This window comes from Eucalyptus grandis, chromosome 7 (genome assembly GCF_016545825.1).
Source record: "Eucalyptus grandis isolate ANBG69807.140 chromosome 7, ASM1654582v1, whole genome shotgun sequence".
Taxonomy (NCBI): domain Eukaryota; kingdom Viridiplantae; phylum Streptophyta; class Magnoliopsida; order Myrtales; family Myrtaceae; genus Eucalyptus; species Eucalyptus grandis.
Window position 1 is genome coordinate 33,424,300 of NC_052618.1, and position 21,315 is coordinate 33,445,614.

The 21,315-nt window shown below is 35.6% G+C and overlaps 2 protein-coding genes across 2 annotated transcripts; both read left to right on the plus strand.

Annotated features, from left to right (window-relative positions):
- The first annotated feature begins 2,060 nt into the window (after positions 1-2,060).
- LOC104453332 (peamaclein) lies at positions 2,061-2,765 on the plus strand. Its single transcript, XM_010067856.3, has 2 exons — positions 2,061-2,254; positions 2,375-2,765. Exons 1-2 carry the CDS (start codon positions 2,170-2,172, stop codon positions 2,557-2,559), a joined length of 270 nt encoding a protein of 89 aa, XP_010066158.1. The 5' UTR covers positions 2,061-2,169; the 3' UTR covers positions 2,560-2,765.
- Positions 2,766-11,513: 8,748 nt separating this feature from the next.
- Positions 11,514-18,691, plus strand: LOC104455485. The gene is made up of 4 exons (XM_010070270.3): positions 11,514-12,138; positions 16,646-16,735; positions 17,255-17,322; positions 18,408-18,691. Exons 1-4 carry the CDS (start codon positions 11,530-11,532, stop codon positions 18,553-18,555), a joined length of 915 nt encoding a protein of 304 aa, XP_010068572.3. The 5' UTR covers positions 11,514-11,529; the 3' UTR covers positions 18,556-18,691.
- The last annotated feature ends 2,624 nt before the right edge of the window (positions 18,692-21,315 follow it).

Consider the following 21,315-nt stretch of genomic DNA (forward strand, 5'->3'; position numbering starts at 1 on the left):
TCTAATCTAGAAATGGAAAAGTAGGAAATTTTTATTCTCATTTCTATTTCAAACTTATTTCTTGACTATAAATTTGTTTCGAAATTATGTTACTAAATAGATTTCTATTCCAAACTTATTCGTAGGAAAAGAAAAATAGATCTTGCCAAAAATAAAATAATTATCATGCGAGCCTGAGTCAACCAAGCTATCGATTGACTCTAACATTTGGACATTTTTTTTTTTGTGTCAACAATGAATTAAATGATGGTTTTCTCTGTGCAATTAATTTTTTTCTCTTGCACATTGCAATGCCCTTTTCAAGAATATTCTGGCGTATCCTCTCGATGAATCCTTATTAGATCATATGTGTAGATATTGTTCTTAATAACTTAGCCGGTCAAATCAAACCTATCCAAGCTCTAAATGCTCCACGAAAGATGCCAAGAGAAAAATGCACCCAAGAAAGTCCCAGGTCTTACCTAGTAGCCCTGTAGAGAGAGAGAGAGAGAGCATGCAATTGGACGTAAGAACCAGATCAAAGACCACCCAATAAATTGTTGCGCGTCTAGCTTAGATCTTCCTTTGGAAAGGATCACAACAGCTGTGAGTGAATCGACTCAACTTCTACTTAAGGACGGGGCCAACCTTTCACATATTTTGATACCGCATGCAAAAAGTTAATTAAGTTTGCTTTCCATTTTTCTCTCAAACTATCAAATAAACTATCAAATTTCAAGGCCCTCTTGACGTTCCAGACCCATCGGCTATCCACCCCCAAAACCGGTGAATGCTTGCCCAGTCAATTTGTAGGGGAGTATACACCCCCCCCATTCCTTCATGGAATAAATCATTTTCGTCAAAATGAATTACCTTAGCTGGTATGGCTCCAACACTCTATATACCATGCCCAAGTTCAAATCACGCTATCGATAGTCCCTTTTGATAGGTGATCTTTAAACCGACTGTAAGATTTTCTATGTGTGTGGCATGCCCTACCCTTGGTATGGGTAACCTCCACTCCCCCTAAACTTTTTCATAGAAATATACATATATATATATATATATATATATATATATATATATATATATATATATTTTCCCGTAAATGGTATCAAACCGAGCTAGCAACCGGTGCTTCCTTCAGCTGGACTGCTGGTTTTGTGATTCTATTCCTATGAGCCCATAAACGATCTCACTCTAAACACGGTTTGCCACTTTAAAAGCAAAACCAGCAATTTTGTAGCCCTCACGCGTATTATTATGGTGAATACGCTTTTAAGCCAAGGAATGCCAGCTTTGATAAGGAAGAAGGTGAGTATGTCTGCATTCTATGCAAGCCAAGCAAAATAATATGTCGAATAAAGAAACCCCAAAGTATTTATAGGACTCTTCTCAAATATTATTTTATTGACAATGCCACATTATAAGCACGCATTAAAGTACTAAAGTCATGTCTTTATTTTGGGAGTTCGGTACAGGTCTAACTTTGATAATTTTTTTATAAGATAAAGCAACGAAAGTCATACCCAAAAAACAGTCAAAGCTTCTCGTGTCCCTGCATGATGATGGCCAACTCATTTGCTTTCACGGAATAGCTTTGGTAATCGACGCTCGGAAGAATCAATGATTTTTTTACAGATGAAAGCTCCCTCAGATGGACCAATCACCGGGTTTCCCTTATTTGAAAAGTCAAAACATTCCTTCAAAAAATTTCTCGAGGCGCAAAGTGCATTGAACAACAACCTTTGTTTATTCACAATTCTCTCGCTTCTTCTTCTTTTTTCTTTCTGCTTTTTTTCCCTTTTTACCAGCTCATCAGAAATCGAGCGATTCGAACGAGGAGAGTGAAGCCTTAGCTATCCTTCTCATCCCAGCATGTCACCTTCCACCTTCGCCAAAACAACCTAGTCATCAAACAAATCTGGCGCTCTCACATATTACCCGCACTAGGATCGTCATTATCTAACGTGGAACACACCGTTTTCTCTGCTTTGTAGGCATCATTCCAATACACGCCCAATTTCTCCCCCTATAAATGCCCTCCCTCTCGCCTATTCCATTACCACGTAGCGCACTTTAGCAACAAGGCTCTTCTCTCTCTTCTTTTTGCCCATTTCTCTCTGTTGGCTCTCTGATTTTACACACATATATACACGCCGTTCCTCTAATATCTGTACATTTCGGAAGATGGCGAAGCTTACTTTGGCAACTTTTCTTCTGGTGGCTTTTCTCTTCAGCTCCTTCTTCTTTGATGCCACCATGGCCGGCTCAAGTAAAACTCCTTATATCTCAATCTCTCCTGGGGGTTTCAGAATTGTTTTTCTTCTGGGATGGTCTTCTTGAAATTTTAATATATTGAATGTGAGTTTCGTCGGTTTTGTGGGTTTCGAAGGCTTTTGCGACTCCAAGTGCGCGGTGAGGTGCTCGAAGGCGGGAAGGAAGGACCGGTGCTTGGAGTACTGTGGGATTTTCTGCGACAAATGTCAGTGCGTCCCGTCCGGGACATACGGCCACAAGGACGAGTGCCCTTGTTACCGGGACATGAAGAACTCCAAGGGACAGCCCAAGTGCCCTTAATGTGATCCTTTTTCTTGTTAATTTAGTATGGCCAATATGAATATTTTGCTGCGTCTGTGGTTATGCAGTCGAGTGTACGTTGTCCATATCGTTGGTGATGATTCTATGTAATAATACTGTGGGATGTATTTCTTTTTTTTTTTTTTTTTTTTTGGGTGATATCATCCCTTTTATCGTGCTTATTGTAAACCACATAACTAATAAATCTCTACCTCCCTTCATCACAAGTCACATATATTACCGTTTCTTCTTAGGAAAGCTTCGGGGAAAACCATGAACATGTATTATAAATACATAAAAACGACACATGACTTGTGATGCAATTCAATGGAGTGGTCATGCATTGCGATTTGTATCCGAAGCAGTGATCGTCCGTCTCAAAAGCTTCTACGTGAAAAATGACCAAACTAAAATAGATGACAACGGAAATCTGATATTCGGTAAATGCAAAATCCATTCCAACCTAGTAATATTATTTATTGCATTTATATCTATGAAGTTTCTCTTGACCCACATGACTCAAGCTTCTTCTTTTTTTTTTTTACCAGTTCCTCTTTATCCATTTCAAAGACAGGATAAGAGGACCTAGGACATTGGAGAATGTATATTCCACTAAACCATAAAAATTACTTCACTAAAGACAAAGGAAAAAATAAAGGGAACTCGTGCTTGTTGGTTTTTGCACTATATGAAGAAACATTTGGCTATTTCTTGTATCGGAATCGAAGAGGTCCAAATAGGTCTTCGCAATTGTAAAAACTGCGTAACAACAAACAATTTATGGGATCGCTACACCATTTCGTTCTGTCGTATTTAAGCACACATACAAAATAATTAGAGCCTTGTTAGAAAAGGAAGAACCGATAAGAGCTCGCCACCTTTGAATTTCCATTTGCCTAGGCACTCTGTCTGTTGAAGATGGGCTTTCCTTCATACGGATTGGATCTCCATGGGACCAAGGAGAACCCATGCAAGCTCACCACCTTCGACAATCTCAGAGCGTAAAGGATTTATTTTCAAGTAGCTTATAGCTTGTACGATAGTTGGGGACGCCGAATGTGTATGTGACATAGGATTAGAGTGATAGATTAAATTTTCCAAAAATTCATAAACTTATTATACAATGGCCAATTAAGTCTTATATCTTTCAATTGTTTAAAGTTAATTATAGTTTTTTTTTTTTTGATAATTTGTCAATAAAATCATTTTAGTTAATTTTGGCGAGAAATTGCTGACGTAGTAGCCTTGTAAACATTGGCTGTCCTACAAGGCAAGATTGGCAGTGACATGGATAATTTTTACAATTTTTTAATTTTCTGATTTTTTTTTTTTCTTTGATTTTTTTTTTTTTTCCTTTTTTTTTTTTCATTTTTCCCTTAGTCAGCCATCAACAAGCCTCGTTGATGGCCAGCTAGGGTACCCCTTGCCACCCTCGGGCAAGGGTCCCTCGCACCTAAGGTGGGCAAGGGCAGTTGGCGTTGAGGTCTGTCGATGGCTGACAGTGGGAAAAAAGAAAATGAAAAGAAAAGAAGAAAAAAATTCAGAAAATATAAATATTCACAAAAGTTATCTACATCAGCATTGACTATACCACGTTTGACAATTGACCCTATAAGCCATCATGTCAACAAATATTTGACCAAAATTAGCGAGGAGTACCGAATTGATAAATCGTCGAAAAGTTTAATATTAAATTAACACAATCGAATAATTTATGACTAAATTGATTTTTATACAACAGTTTAGGACTTTGAGTTGAATCGAAATATAACGTATAATGCGATAATTGACAAACTAACCGGGGGAGAAACATGATGTGTGAACCAAAATAAGGGCACTCCTTTTGTCGTAATGCATAGCATAATAATGGATTGAATTCTTTGAATGCCATGTCCTTCGCCTTCCAAAAGGAAGCAAACAAGAAATTTGTCATTCGGGCCTGAACAATTTGCTAAGCCTATAAAAAAGAGGCCCACTACCGTTGGGCTCGAAGGAAACCACAACTGCAAGTCAACCCAATTCTCAAGTTGAACACGACTCTCCCGTGTGAAACATGACACATAATGGTCATGTCCTATTGTCTTGTATCCATCAAGATTAAAGCACGCTTCCCACGCCTCTTTGAAACGACAGTACCAAATTAATTTGGTCTGGCGATACTCATGGGTACTCAAGAATGACGAGTGTGTCAATGCAAGTTCTGTGATAAGTAGTGGTCTTGTGATCGTAGTTAGCTCTTGGAGTAGTTCTAAGTTATCAGTAACTCTTTTAACTTTTTGGTTAACTGTGGTACAAACATAAGTTCAATCACCCTCAGATCTATGGCTCTGTTTATCCAAACAAGCGGCTGTGGCTGACCTTTTTTCTCCATCTAGCCAGACCATCAGGACAGTGTTGGAATCATGGGAACACCCCCTCCCTATCCCTTCTCAGGTCTCAGATCTCTTTATCTGGCTAGGAAACTCTTCTGGTTTACTCTTGGTTGCCTCGGCATGGCAAGCCATCAGAAGTTAGAAGAATTGGGTTTCTTGGGCTGCTTTGATCTAGAACAATATGATCTTTTCAAGATATCAATTCAATCTCTGGCTTATAACCAAAAACTGGCTTCCCACCCAGGCTTTGCTTTTATCAATCGGTAGGATTGAGCATGCAGTGTGTGCCTTTTGTAAGTTGACACCTGGATTTGATCGATAATCTATTTTTTGGTTGTTGCATCATAGCTAGCTTTGCCTTCTTTTGGGTAGCTAGATGCATAATAGACCTTGGTCGGAGAACCTTCAGTGAGCAATGAGGTTTATCTCTGGTAAAGATTTCTATCATTCCATTGCCCATTTTTCTTTTGGTGCTCTTTGTCATATTATTTGGAATACAAGAATGATATTATGTTTAGAGACCATATTTTAGAGGTTCCGGCCATGAAAGACCATCTCATTAAAGTGGTGAGGGACAATGCCTTAACATTCAGAAATATTGAGGAGAATATGAAAAATAGGAGACTTCAATGAAGATGGGGTATTGATTATTGCATTTTCTCTTCTACGCCACCGGAGCTTTAACGTTCTTAGTGTGGGCGCTGTTGGTTCCTGCTGGACGGCTGGAGGCTGTTTGGATGGGTGGGTTCGGCTCCCTGTTTGTTTTGTGGCTGCTGGTCCTTTGGGGTCCTCGTCACTGTGGCTGTGATGCGATTGGCAGAGCTGCTGACTTTGGAGGCTGCTGGTGAGGATCGCTTGGCTGTTGGCGCGAGTTGCTTGTCTTTTGGGGTTTTCCTAGGTGGGTTGCCATTATTTGGCTGGCTGGATGCCTTATTTTGGTTGGCTGGTCCTCTTGGACTGGTTCTTCTTTGTTGGTTGTGTTGTTTTAGCCGTATGACTTCTTGTGCCATTGTTTGGCTATTGTTTTATTTCGGCACCATTCCACTCATTATGACACTGTCTCATTTTAAGTGTAAGTTTTGGTGTCGTGATACTTTGTATAGGTTGGTTAAAGCTCAATATATTTATTATTCTCATCAAAAAAAAAAAAAAAACATAATTTCAATCACGTAATAGAAAGAGCAAAAGCTGCTTCGTACTGGAATTCGTAGAAGCAACTTGTAGACGCAGGTGTGGAACTAGCGTACTAACGCTGCCATCTGGGATTCACGAAAAGATTTAATAAACCTGCCCTACATTGAAAATCCGATTGACTTGCAAGATTCGGAGAGGCCTATAAGAAGACCAAACCTTGAGTAAAACAAAGCTGATTGCAAGTACTTGAGAACAAGAGAAATTGAGGCATTTTCAACTGTTCTGGAGCCTGTCTCTTTGAGAGCTCATTTTAATGTTGGTAGAAGTGTGCAATCCCATTCGTAGATACATCAGAGAAGTCATCGCACTTGAAGAAAAAACATTGTCTTTAAGAGCTGACAAAGTGCGCGAGAGACCCTTTATAAATACGGTTGTAGTTTATAAGTTGGGGCGTGTCTCTACTATGCTATATATATAGGGTGTAAGAAGCCGCTGGAGGGGTGTAATGGTGGCTGGTTTCCATAGCATGAAGCTATAGAAGAAATCTTTTTTTTTTTTTGCACGGTCGAAGGATTTATGCATGTAACAAAGCGGTGTCTTTTGCTAAAATAGCGAAGTTCAGTCTAATTGAACTATTAGAGCTGGAAGAGCTGATGTATACTTATTAAGCTGAACCAATGTCAATCCGGCCGGTAGTTTCTATCACCCTGATCTCTTTATTTTCTGCACTTTATTTACGAGTTCAATTTCTCCTAGAAGCAAAATTTGACAAAGGAGTTAGGTTCTGCAAAACTAGTTTGTCCACAAGAGAAACCAGTAGTTTTTTTTTTCGTTGCTTACTGGGCCTAACGCTAGCAGGAAAACTCATACTTTGTCCTTTCTTTAAAAGCATTTGAGAACCATATTGTTGCATACATGGGACCGCCCTCGTGCTTTTGTTCTACACGTTCTTATCACAATGAACAACATGAAATTCAGAAAGATCGTCAACCGCATGAATCCGTAAGACCTGAGGAGATCGAGGACATCATGGGTATGAAAAATGGCCTCACGTGTCCTTGGAATGTCTCGATCAATTCGAAGAGCTCCACAAACTTCGAATCCTTTCCATCGTGTGGCTCGTGGAACTCGCCCCAATGATATTCCAATTCTATTTTGAAATTTAAATTGTTTATGGAAAAAGAAATTGTTTTCAGTGATTGCCGACCATTGTATTTTTGAAGCATGTATAGAGCGGGTAATTTGTAGCATGTTGATGTCGATGTTGATCTTGTCCACAAAATACTTCTGCATCGGGAGATTTCTTTGAACTATACCACATGGGGCCCTTCTTCAGCATGGAACATTATAATTCGCATACTATTGTCGAGATCATGCTCTCTAGTCACTTAAATTTTTAGAAGAGATGATTGAGCACTCAATTTTGCAAAGTACCCAAGCCTTTTCAACTGGGGCATTATATGCTCAAATTTACATTATATGTAAGATCACCATATTCAACTTTCTTCAGTCCCCATCTCCTACCCCAAGGAAGCCTTCTCAACTAAATCACCATAATTGAGTCTCTCCATTAAAAAAAAAAAAAATGGAGGTCGTGGTCGTAGAAATGCAGAAAATACTGAGTTTTATAAAAGAAATCAGGGAGATTAAAGAAGGTAAGCACGTCTAGGATAGAACCCCATTTTAACCTATCATAAGCCTTGGACAGATCACTTTTTCACAATCGTAAGACCTGACTTACCACGCTTATTATTCATACAATGAGCCATTCCTCGCACAACAGTGACATTAAGCAGTGAAGCTGCTTTTGAAAAGGAGAAATAGGATCATCAAGTAACCCTCAAAGTCCGTTAGCGAGAATTGTTGTGTTGCACAAACAAATGAGAAGTAAAAGCAAAAGCTTTCATTGAATCACATTCAGGGCAGGTGGATCACGGATCCAACTGCCGTCATCCTTCTTGAGTGCACCAATATCATTAGTTAATTGGGAGAATTACCAAAAAAGTCATAAAACCATTGCAATGATACTAATTCAGTCATAAATCATTTAATTAACTTAATTCAATCCTAAATCATTTTATATTGGTATCAATTCAATTCATCCAGTCAATTTAAATCGAAAATTGTTGGCGTGAATGTCAACACTCCTATGTAGCACGGTTGGCACTAACATGAACATTTTTTAAATTTTTTTAGTATTTTTAGTATTTTTTTCCTTTTTCCCTTTCTCTTTTCTTTTTTGCTAGTGGTTGCCATAGGTTATGGCCAATGAGGGTTGGCCTCACTAAGCCATCTTGGGTGAGAAAGAGAGTGCCGACAAGCCAAACAATCCCTAAAGCTCACCCTCGCCGGCAAAAAGAAAGGGAAATCAGAAAAAAAAAATTAAAACAAATTATTTAAAAAAATATATGTTAGTGTCAATTGTGCCATTTAGGATGATCAACGTCCACAAATTGCTATCAACATAAGAAGGTTTAGGATTTAATTGGCACAACTAAAAGGTTTAAGACTAAGAGTGCGTTTGGTTTAGCATTTTGAAAGCCCCTTGAAGCCCCAAAGCCCATTGAGGAAAAATTAAGGTGTTTGACAACCATTCTCCAATGTCCTTTCAAGTGAAAGTCAGCCATTGGGAATGCTGAAAGCTCAAGGCAGGTCTCCACTTGCTTTGAGCTTTCAACATTTTCGGAATGCTGAATGACTCATTTAATGAAAATAGTAAGTTGCCTATTTTGCCCTCAAAACTTTACTGAAAAACCCCTTTTGCCCATTTTGAAAACTAAAAAAATCCTAGATCTCGTTCTCTCCCCACCCTTCCATCACTTTGCACCCTTCCATCGCTCTCTCCTTTGTGATGACTGCTTCTCGCTCAATTGCGCTCTTCGCTTGAGTGTGCTTTTCCTTTGCTCGCTCAAGTGTTTATCCTCTGCAGGTTCAGCTCTCCTCTCTCCCCCCTCTCTCTGATGAATTCGCTTTCAATAGCTTAGATTGGAGAAGTAACCTGAGCCCTCCCTCCTTTTTCGCTGTGCTTTTCATTTTTGTTGCAATGATTGAGTTTTCGGTGATGACAATAGTGGTTTTCATTTGTGGTTGTTATGAATTATATTTTCCTTGGAGTTCTTATCTGCTCATAATTCTTGACCCAAATTGTTTGACTTCAAGTTCTATTGTAATTTTTTTTTCTAAAATTATGAAGTACTCAATTATGCCCACTCCTTTTTTCCCCTCTCTGAATTTCGTCTCTACTCATAATTCTTGACCCAAATTGTTTGACTTCAAGTTCTCTCTTTTTATTTATTTATTTTTTTATGAAGTGTTCAATCGTGCCCACTCCTCGTTTAGACCCTGGTCTCTTCTCACCCACAACGAGTCAAATTTGCTAAAATCCAAAAACGTTTTTCATTTCCTTCTCAACATTTTCATGATGTGGAGGAGTTCTCTTACATGAGCCACACGCTATCAAAGTGACGTGTACTAAAAGATGGGTCCGTAATCCATCAATCGATTCCTGCACGTGTTTATTGAGGCGGGAAGTGGAGAAACTCATCCAGATTCCTTTCACTAAGAAGTGGAACATGCTTCGAGGGTGAAAAAAATAGAGTAAAACAGAATTAGGAAAAATTTTAATTACACATACTTCACCTTGACTAACAACGATTTGAAAAAATGATTGATCATTTAAATTAGGGATAAGTGTATTGGAAGTCCTAAAATTTATCATGAAAATGCAATTAAGTCCTAAAACTTTTAAAAATGCAATTAAATCCTAAAACTTATCACAAAATACCATTATGTCTTAAAACTTTTAAAAAGTGTGATCAAATCCTAAAACTTATCAAAGTGATTTAATCTAAGTCATTCAATTGATTGCATTTTTTTGAAAGTTTTAGGATTTTGTTGCACTTTCGAAACAAATTTTAGGACTTTATTGAACATTTTGAAAGTTTTATGACTTGATTGAACTTTTGTGATAAGTTTTAGGACTTAATTGCACTTTTTGAAAATTTTAGAACTCAATTGCATTTTCGTGATAAGTTTTAAGACTTCTAATACACTTATCCCTTTTAATTATAACTATCCATGTCAATGATGATAGATGGAGTTCATGTAACAAATAAGTTACACAGAAAAATCCATTAACTAAGGAAAATGTACAAAAAAAGTCCTACAATTATTGCATTAATACCAATTTAGGATGCGTTTGGTTCAACATTTTGAAAACTTATTGGGGAAATACAAACTAGTTTAGCCTAAAGGGCTTTGAGGGAAATACAAAGACTATTTAGTAAATTCTGCTTTCAAAAGTAATTTTGAGATAAATGCTGTTTAATAAAAAAAAACATGTTTGAAAAGTCTCTTTAGTGATTAATCTAAACTTTGAAATATTTTTGTTTAGAATTATAAAAATAATGTTTGCGACTTTTCTAATTTATATTTGATAACAATGTTAAAGATGTTGTCTAGACAATTTTATTTAAATTAAAATTTCTTTTTTATTTTTTTGGCTAAAAAATCAAATGAAAAAATTTACGTGCTCTCTTTCTCAATTACAAAAAGAATACTTTCATTACAATAAATATAGTAACATATTCTTCGAGAAAAGAAATTCATTATCCTTAAAAATTATAAACACTCTTAACTATTTCATAAATTCATAACTATTTGATTACATAAACGTGTTATATCATATGCTACATCATCATTTGAATCATTATCCTCCTCATTTATATCATCAAAATATGTCATATATAAGTTGGGATTCAAATCAATTCCAACAAAATGTGCATCATTCACGGCATTTCTTCGTATATAATTGTGCAAAATTATTATTGCTATCACAATTTTCACTTGCTTTGTTTCAAAAGTGTAATCAAATCCTAAAACTTTCAAAAAATGCAATTAATGGAATAACTTAGATTGAACCACTTTGATAAGTTTTAGATCTGATTGCATTTTTTAAAAGTTTTAGGACTTAATTACAATTTTAAAAAGTTTTAGAACTTAATTGCATTTTCATGATAAATTTTAGGACTTTTAATGCACTTATCCCTAATTTAAATGATTGATCATTTATTCAAATCGTTGTTAGTCAAGGTGAAGTATGTGTAATTAAAAATCTTCCTAATTCGATTTGTACTCTATTTTTTTTTTTTTTTCACCCGCGAAGCATATTCCACTTCTTAGTGAAAGGAATCTCGATGAGTTTCTCCACGTCCCGCCTCGATAAACACGTGCAGGAATCGATTGATGGATTACGGACCCATATTTTAGTACGCGTCACTTCGATAGCGTGTGGCTTATGTAAGAGAACTCCTCCACATCATGAAAATGTCGAGAAGAAAATGAACAACGCGTTTGGATTTTAACACGTTTAACTCGTCGTCAGAGAAGAGACCAAATTGAAAACCGGCCCCGGTTCTTATAAGTACGCACAGAAACAATGATTTGGGGAAGAGGGAGAGAGAGAATGGTGAACATAATCAAGCTCTACAAGCCCTTGTTGCGAGCGGCAATGAAGGTTGCCGGCGTGAGACCTCAGAAGATCGAGGTCGAACCTGGAACCATCATGAACTTCTGGGCTCCGACCCGACCCCAAAACAACAAGAATGCCATCGTCTTCCTTCACGGCTTCGTCGGTGATGGCATGCTGACGTGGCAGTTACAGGTCCTTGCGCTCGCGAGGAAGTACAATGTCTACGTGCCGGACCTCCTCTTCTTCGGCGGCTCCACCACAGACGACAGCCGCCGGACAGTGGACTTCCACACTGAGTGTTTGGCGAAGGGGCTGGTAGCACTTGGGTTGCGGCGGTGCACGGTGGTAGGGTTCAGCTACGGCGGAGCGATGGCATTCAAGTTGGCCGAGTCACGGCCTGAGCTGGTGGAGTCAGTGGTGGCGACATGTTTCCTGCCGGTGGTGACGGAGTCGATCAGCAAGGAGTGCTTGGGGCAAATGGGGTTTCCGACATGGTCGGAGTTTTTGTTGCCTAATTCAGCAAGCTGTATGAAGAAGATGTTCGAAGTTGGGAGCTACGAGTTGCCTAGAATCCCCATTCGTGTTTTCAAAGACGCTTTAGAGGTACGAGCTCCATAAACTCCTCTCCATAACTCAGGCACAGAAACCCGTTGGGAGTCAATTCATCCATGCCACGCACTCGACTGATTTTCCTGCTTTTATACTATACTGAAAAAGAGAAATCCGAAAGATATGCTAAACATTTTTTTTAATTAATATATTGAGTGATTTAACAATGTACTATTGGAAGCCAATCCTTTGCTGCATATTCTCACTTGGCTTGTTTAAGCGTATGATCTGAGCAAGATTCGTCGCATGTTTTTAATGTTCCTAACATTGCTCAAGATAAAACGAAAATGGACGCCAAATAAAATTAGGGTGATCTAATGTTTTTGGTAAATTATTTGAAACTCTCCTGAACTTTGGAGTAGTATAAGTTTACACTTAAATTTTCAACCATCACTTATTATCCCTGAACTTTCATATCGTTATATATGCCCACTCTCCATTATATTTTTTGCTCGCATGTATAATGGATATGACTTTTAAAGGGTAAATGTGTATTCCATCTCATTGTTTTCATAGACTTTCTTCTTTTACTCGTCTCCTCAATATATTTTGAGTGATTGCAGTCCATGGAAAAAGAAATTCTACTAAATGATGTGGACGAGTGGCTGATGACTTTCTAGAGCGTTCACACAGATATAAATCCTAACCTGCGAATTTGGACAAAAGTTCACTTAGTGCACAAGATAACGGCCATTACTTTTGATCCAAGAAGAGTTACGAAGCCCATAATATTAATATTAAAATCTAGTTTGCTGCGGTTGTCTCAAGCCACAAAATCCGTTGTAAAGATATGTTTCGGGGCATTTTACTATTTATATTTCTACTTTCCACATAATAGCTTTCGTCATAGTCAGAAAATACGAAAAAACAATTTTTCTCTCCATTTGCATGTAAGAATAATTGTGGCCCACATAATATTATTAATGGTTTGATCATTATTTAAATGCTAAAAATGTATTAACTATAAAAAGTGGCAATTTTATACGAATATACCATATGAATATGAAGATAGAATATAAGAAGTTGCCATTTTTATGAATATAGAATATCTATGTGTTTTAAGAAGTTGTCACTTTTATGAAGATAGTGTTCTATGTGCTTTGATAGAATGTAGTGTAAGAGGAGTTTGGTAATTTATTCATCCATACAGAACACGAAAAGTTATACTACATCATTCATCAGATAAAATACATTAAGAAAAAATGGGTTAAAGAAGAGAAGCGATCGTTTCTCGTCTTCATGCAACAATCGAAAGTTGGGGTTATTACTTTCTCAAGATTATTGTTATAAATAAATGTATGCCTTAATCCCTTTTGTTGAAAATGAATCATGAAGATATAATATTTTTGTCATGAATTTTCGTATCATCGGTTACGTTATTGCTTAACATTTCATTGTGAGTGCGCGAGCTTGAGTGTGAGCATGTGGATTGTTCGAATTTATTTTATCTATCGATTGTTGCGCCTAACTAAGATGTCGATTCTTTGGACGTACATACTCACGGATGGCTACTCTGACATCATTCTCGTAATAAACCTTTTGAAAATTTTTGGACATGGATAACTATTTGAAGGGGAAGATTTCAAGTCTAAAAAGTTGTACTCTGTGGACATGGTTGTTGCACGATTCGATGCTACTGACCGCTAAATCTCTAGATAGGTTAGGGAACATGAAGGGATGGTCCGTTGGTCCATTAAATAAGAAAAGGACAACTGCATGCATCTTTGACCACAACCATCACCTCACTATTATGGTCCGTCGGTCCATTAAATAAGCAAAAAAGATGCACATCCGTCTTCGACCCCAACCATCACCTCACTATTATTGTCCTTCCCTCTTCTATCTAATCCTCATCAATCCCCAGTCACACATTTGCCATCGTCCCAGTCGCGACGCGCTCGCTGCTACTGCCACCTTTGACAGCATCAGGGGTGGATTAACACCGTCACAGCCGCCCCCCTGTCTCTCAAGTCTTTTTCCTTTAAAATTTCTACAAATTAGTGCATAATAAAATTTCTAAAATAGAAATAGAAAAATTAAAAATTTTAACTCCTGATTACTTTTTTAAATCAATTTCTAGAATAGATATCTGTTCCAGAAATAAATAAATAAAAATCAAATTGCGTTACTAAACGGATTTCTATTTTAAATCTGTTTCATGGATCAGAGAAAAAGAGAAATAGAAAAATAAAAATTTTATCATGCACAGCTTTATTCTTTTAAATCTCGCAACTCTTTCCAAAAGGTACAAATATTGATATATAGAATCTGACGAAGAGGATATAAATAAACACAAGTAAAACACCCACGACTAAAATGAAATATTTTGATTTTCTGTATTTTTTAAAAGATGCAAAAAAAACTGAGTTTTCCGACAAAACATGACAAAATAGTGTCTTAATCCTAACCCTAGGAATTACTATTAATTGAAGTAACATAAACGACTATAAAGTAAAGGGAAGAATTATGAGCATTTTAACGCATTGTGCACTAATTCTTGTGCGCGGCTGCTTGGTGGATCTCTGCTTGTCAGGACGCTCTAGAAAGTTTTCAGCAATAATCGTGTTCACATCAAGTCCTTTGAAATGCTTTAAGCTGGCGAAAGGCCAAATACAAAATTTAGGAAAATTGTTCGAAAAGCCTTAAATCTATTGTATTTTTATTAATTTAGTCATAAATATTTTAATTTTGCCAATTGAGTCCTAAATCTATTCACGTTTTATCAAATGAGTCCATTGATTACTAGGAAATCGTGGACGTAGTGGTACGGACAATTTTTAATAATATTTATATTTTTTGAATTATTATTATTATTATTATTATTATTATTATTATTATTATTATTATTATTATTTCTTTTCCTTTTCCTTTTTTTTAAAATTTTTTTTTTCCTTCCTTGCCAACCACTAGCATGGGCCAGCCTTGCCTACTCCTACTGAGGTGGACCTCTCTAGCCCTTGCCTCTAGCAATTACGGCCCTTGTCAAGGTTTGAAGGCCAACTCGAGATAGAAGGGAAGAAAAGAAAAAAGAAATAATTAAAATATTATAAAAATTATCCACACCATGTAAGATAGTCAACATCCACGTAAGCAATTTTCAATTAAAATTGACTTGATGAACTCAAATGATAAAACGTGAAAATGTTTAAAATTCAATTAGCAAAATTAAAAAGTTCATGATTGAATTAGCAAAATGCAATGGGTTTAGTACTTTTTGACAACTTTCCCCAAAGCCTATACCCCTTAATTTTTTGCTGGCAAGATAATTGTTGCCTTTGTTGTTTTACTAGACATCATGTTTTCACGATCTTTTTGGTTATGATACAAACCTAATGCAGGGGAATATGTAGTTAATAGTATACTTGCAAACTCATGCTCGAAGCATATATGCACAAAAGGCACGGAGAGTAATCTCTTTGTTTTCTCTATTTCTAAAAAGAGACAAAACTTAAATGTCTAATAGAACACAACATATGAGTAGTGTCTCAATCCTAACCCTTAGAATTACTGCATGTTTAGGTAACATAAGTAAAATAAACCCTTTTTACTGATTGAAGTAACAAAAGTTGCTACTCAATAAGCAATAGAAAAAGCAATGTTTTTTTTGGTCGAAATAGAAACAGTAATATGGCCTACTAGGAGTGCATTTGGTAACATTTTTGTTTTAGGAAACAATTTCTATTCCCTAAAACAATTTCTAATTAAAATAACGTGCTTAATAACTATACAAAATTTCTATTTTTAGAATAGAAAAAGAACATGAATACATTTGGTACGACTCATAATTTTATTTTTGTTTCTTTTAATTTTTAATAATTCTTGTCAATTTTTCTTTTTCCTCTCTTTTTTTTTTCTTCTTGCTCACCATAGGCGGCAAGTGGTGCCGATGGGTAGTGATTCGAGCCAATAGCCGACGACTAGCAGCTTGTTGGGGGGTGGCGAATGGTGCGGGGTGAGAGGCAGTGAGAAATTAAAAAAAAACTTATTTCTAGAAATTATTTTCAAGAGCAAAAAACTATTTTTTCTACTTCTTATTTTTGTTCAAAATCTATTCTCTTACTACTTTTTTATTTCAGGAAATAAAAAAATAGTTAATGTTACTAAACGAATTTTTATTCTTTTTATTATTATTATAGGGAACAAAAAACGAAGAAATAAAGAAATTGGAACAAAAACATATAGACCCTAGATTTCTTCTTATCCGTACGCTCCTAAAGCTTTTCAGGAACAGGTCGGAGTCAATTATAATACGTTATGTTTTCCTAAAGTTTAAGTAATAATTTTTTAAAAAGTCGAGAAGAAGTATCTTGAATGCCCAAAATAAATGGGCCTTAGTTCTAAACTCAAAAGAAGAACTCCATATTTTTTTAACACTTTAATTTTCTGTTGAAAATAACTGTCAAAGTGGGACAGCTACGTATGTTCAAATAGATCATGACGAAGGTGAGATTTTATTTTTAATTTTTTTAGGAGTATGAGTTTTTTTATGGTTGGATGGTAGGTCATGTTTGACCACAGAAAGGAGAGAGCTGAACTGCTGGAGGCTATGGTCATTCCAGACAAGGACTTCAATTTGCCAGCCTACTCTCAGGTTTAATTTCATCTGAAAAAGCTTCCTCTGTCTTTCTTAAAGCGAAAATGGGCATTCGTATGTATTCATCTTTCCCTGTACAGATGAAAGTCGATGAGCTCGTGAGATGGCTCACATGCTAGTATTGCTTGGAGAGGGGGGTGAACATGGTGATTATAATCATGAAACCCGGCATTTAATCATGTGACATGGTGGACAAATTGTACAGTAGAAATGTGTGGAATCATCTGATTTTGTTAGGTAAAATAATTTAAAAAAGAGAATTGACAGCCATTGTTTTTTTTTATGTAATTGAGATCGTATAATATAGAATATCGCTTTGTATAATTAACCAAATGCGCAAAATACGGATGTCACTGGAGCTTCCTTTATATGATCCAAACTGACCAAATGTGATATGCAAAGTCAACCTTACTGTTCTTTTTTCAATTCTTGATTAATCTATATCTTGTGGTACTCTTTATTATAGTATACCTATTTGATAGATATGCTTATGATAATTGACGGGCGTCTTTGCAGAGGATCCATCTGGTCTGGGGCAAGGATGATAAGGTCTTGAGTGTGGAACGAGCCAGGGAATTGAAAGAGTATGTCCATCTTTTATTATTTTATATTTTTTCTCATCAAGTAGACTATATCATTTTTTGACAAAACAAAAAAAGACTATCGATCATTTTATACTTGGTAAAATTTTGATTGTGTTTTATTTCAGTAATTGCTTGCTTTTTTTTAGCCTAATAATGGACAATACCCAAAGAATTTTCATGATTTTTTTTTCTAATTTTTTTTGGGTTAGTAATAAGGATCTAATTATATGTGAAACGATAAATAATCTTTCTTTGCACAACCAGAATTGGAATATATATATAGACACACACGCATACATACTTATATAATGAATCTGGCTATTGATGTTGAATTAAATCATGGATGTGAAACTATCTCAAACTTGGGTTTGAAGCTAACTTTTTTGCACCTGCCAGTGCAAAACAAGCCTCTAAATAGTGCTCTTGCCCATGCTTTGCATGGGCTTTTTATTTATTTATTTTTTGAAATTATTAATTACGAAAATCTAATATCACCTCATTACATATTCTAATTCTATGAGTTTAGTAATGGATTCTACTGGGTGGTGTATATATGTGTGTAGACATTTTAAAAATATTTCTCTTTACGGCATACCTAAATTTAGAGCATTAATGTCCCAAATAAAGTCTATTTTCCTTTAACTTTCACTTTCTTAGCAAAACATTTAGTCTTTTTTTGAAAAGTAAAATATTTGTTTAATCAAATTTAGTGCATTTAATGTCCAAAAGTCTGTTTTCCCTTTATTTTTGTTTTCTTGACAAAAGTCTTAAATTTCTATTTGAAAAAGAAAGTACTCATTTCATTGAATTTAGTGCGTTTAATATCCAGAAGACTGTATATATTTATGTATTGCATGGTTAAATTTAATTCACAATATTCATCCAATAATACTTGTGTGATTGTAACATTTCTTTCTAAACACCGTCATAGACCTAAAGGAATCTTTTTTATTTTCCATTCCGATGTTATTTATGATGTTACAGCTGGTACTCTTATTTGATACATGTTTGCTCCACTTGATTCCTTTGCCAGTAAACAATGGAAATTCAAGCCTGAATTTGACTTATATAACTTATTTGGGCAGAAAATTGGGAAATAAAGCAACATTGCAGTGCATTGAGAAAGCAGGCCACATTGCTTTGATCGAAAGACCCTTCGTCTTCAACCGATGTTTGAAGAGAATTCTTGCCTCCATCTACGATGAGAGGTCACCCGACTTTAGCTACGAGTGACCAATGTTTATATGCAAAATCAATTATTTGTCGAGAGTACAAAAATCTGTAATAAAGTACTCGGACTTTACACATGCATGAGATGACATATCTATGTTTCAAATTTGCGAATTGTTATGCAAGTGGATTGTAACAAGTTTTTGACTCCCAATTTAAGAATGTATGAAGTGCAAGATACATGCGCTATCGGTTGTATATCCAGACTAGAATAAAATGAGCTGACGCTCCAAACAGGCCCAACTTTCCTGGAAATACTTCTTGAAGCATGGCGAAAAATTTCAAGTATATCTAAAGTACGACATCCCCATCCATCAAATCAATAGAATTTGGTTCTCCATTTCTCCAATTAATAAAACCAAGGAAGAAATAATTTGTTTGGATAAACAGAAACGTATTTTTAGGATTAGTTAATTTCCTTGTACCATTAAATGGATCAATAGCTGGTTAGTGTTGCAAGAGTTTTGTGAAATCAGAGGGAATTGCTCTATTCGTAAATTGTACTAGAGGGGATCTACATTTCAAATTGATGATCTTGCAGAAGACAAAAGTAAGGATACATAAAAATTAATGACAGGAGAGTATAAAAACTCAAACTTGAGATCTCTTTTGTTGGATGAAAGTTATTTATACTATTTCTGTGTAATTTACTTATCCCAGTCACGGGATGTTCGAACATGTCTTTATTATTTGAACTTCAAGGCTAATCGAATTTCCTTAAAACGATTAGCTCCTTCCAACGGAATTAAATAGCTTCACAAACTATGCTTCTCAAGATACGACATCTTGAACCCATTTAAATTAGCACTACACAAACAGCTTTCTAGCACACTTAGAGAAAATTGAAGTGAATAGATGAGAGTTATTAATATTGTTTAAATGAAGAATAGTTCAAATCTATTTATAAAGTTTGAGAAGTTATATACTGAAAAGATATTTGAACTAAAGAAATGCTTGAATTAAAAAAATACATGAACTCAAGAAATGCATGATTTAATGAGATCCATAAACTGAAAAGACGTATCTCATTTTACTCACTTTCATTGATCCATTGACCATAATTACAATAATCTCCCATTTTAATTGATCAACAAAATATTTTGAATCGAGGAATTCTAAATGTTTCTATGGAAGTACACTATATTAAGATAGGTAACTTTCGCTTTGAACCTTCCTGAGTGAAAACCAATTAGACTTACTTAACTAATTGATGGACTAAGCCTTGAATCATTAGTTGTTGGGGCTAAGCCCAGACAATAAACCTCACACAAAGTATCTTTGAATCAAGTTTGGTTCTCAACTATGTTTATTCTTTAAGCCTTGAACGTTGGGATTCATGTGTGCTTTATAAAATCTAGCATTTAAAGATTTCTTAGAGTTAGTCAGCTCCATGCATATACGCGCATTCCTATAAATGTATCTCACTATATGAATCATTAAACACATAGCATACCCTTAAAATGCTATAGGAAGCATTGTTACTATTTCGTCAAGAGAATTTGTGCAATAAGAACGCTAGTAAAAAGGGTCCCAAAAACAATGACCATATCGGTCTTTGTAACCTCTTTATCGAGTGAAGGCTTTTACCCCTTTTCCACAATGCATAGTTTACTTGCTTTCTTGACAAACCTTTTGTTAGCATATTCATAAATTTTTTTTTTTTTTTTACTTCATAAAATCTGAAGAAATTATTGCATTTGAAAGCAATTGCTTACTATATTATGTCTACAACAAATGTGTGTAGGCTTACCATTATATATCACATTTTGTGCCATTGCAATCGCTGCTTGATTTTCACAATGAATGCATATCGGATGCATATGTTTTGGCCCAAATGGAACACCCTCTAAAAAATGCCGAAGCCACTTTGCTTCTTCAATCACCTTATCCAAAGCAACAAACTCATGTTCCATTATGGAGCACACTAGTGAGCTTGCTTTGAAGATTTCCACGATACTACAATACCTCCTAGCGCAAACACATATCCACTAGTTGATTCAATTCATTGGAATGCAAAGTCCAATTGGCATCATAATGACCTTCCAAAACAACTAGATATTACATAATATAGTCTTTGGTTATTTGCAAACAATCCAACACTCTCAATAGAGCATTTCAATGCTCATGATCAAGATTACTTATATACTGGCTCGGTTTTTTTTACTGAGTACGCAATATTGGGTCTAGTGTAGTTCATGACGAAAATGATGTCGTCAATCACTTAGAGTATACAATTTCTAGTAGTCTTTCTTAAAGTTAGGTGTGAAAGAAAAAGATTATTTGTATCTTTAATGCCAAACCCTTTAAACCTCTTAATTACCTATTCAATATAATGAGATTGTGTTAAATCTAGACCATCGGAGTTTTTAAGAATTTTGATGTGGAGTACAACATTCGCAACACTTAAGTCTTTTACCTCGAAGTTATTCTTGAGGACATTCTTAATGATTTTGAGGGAGAAGGACACTAAAAGCCAAAAGTTGTGTTCAGCGCTTACTTTAGTGCCAAAAGGTTTTTTCGGATCACTTAAGTATCATTTTTAAAAAAAGAAAAGAAAAAGGACAAACACTAGGTCACTAGAAATCTGATGTGGCCATATTTATCAATTTCTCAATCCTCCAATATGCCTAGGTAGCATATAACCTTTAAACAATGTCATGTAACAGGTTAAAAAGTGATTATTTTAGTATCAATCATTGTTAAAAAAAAATGATTACTTTAGTATTGACTGTTGTGATCACTTTAGTGTCAATCTTAGTAAAA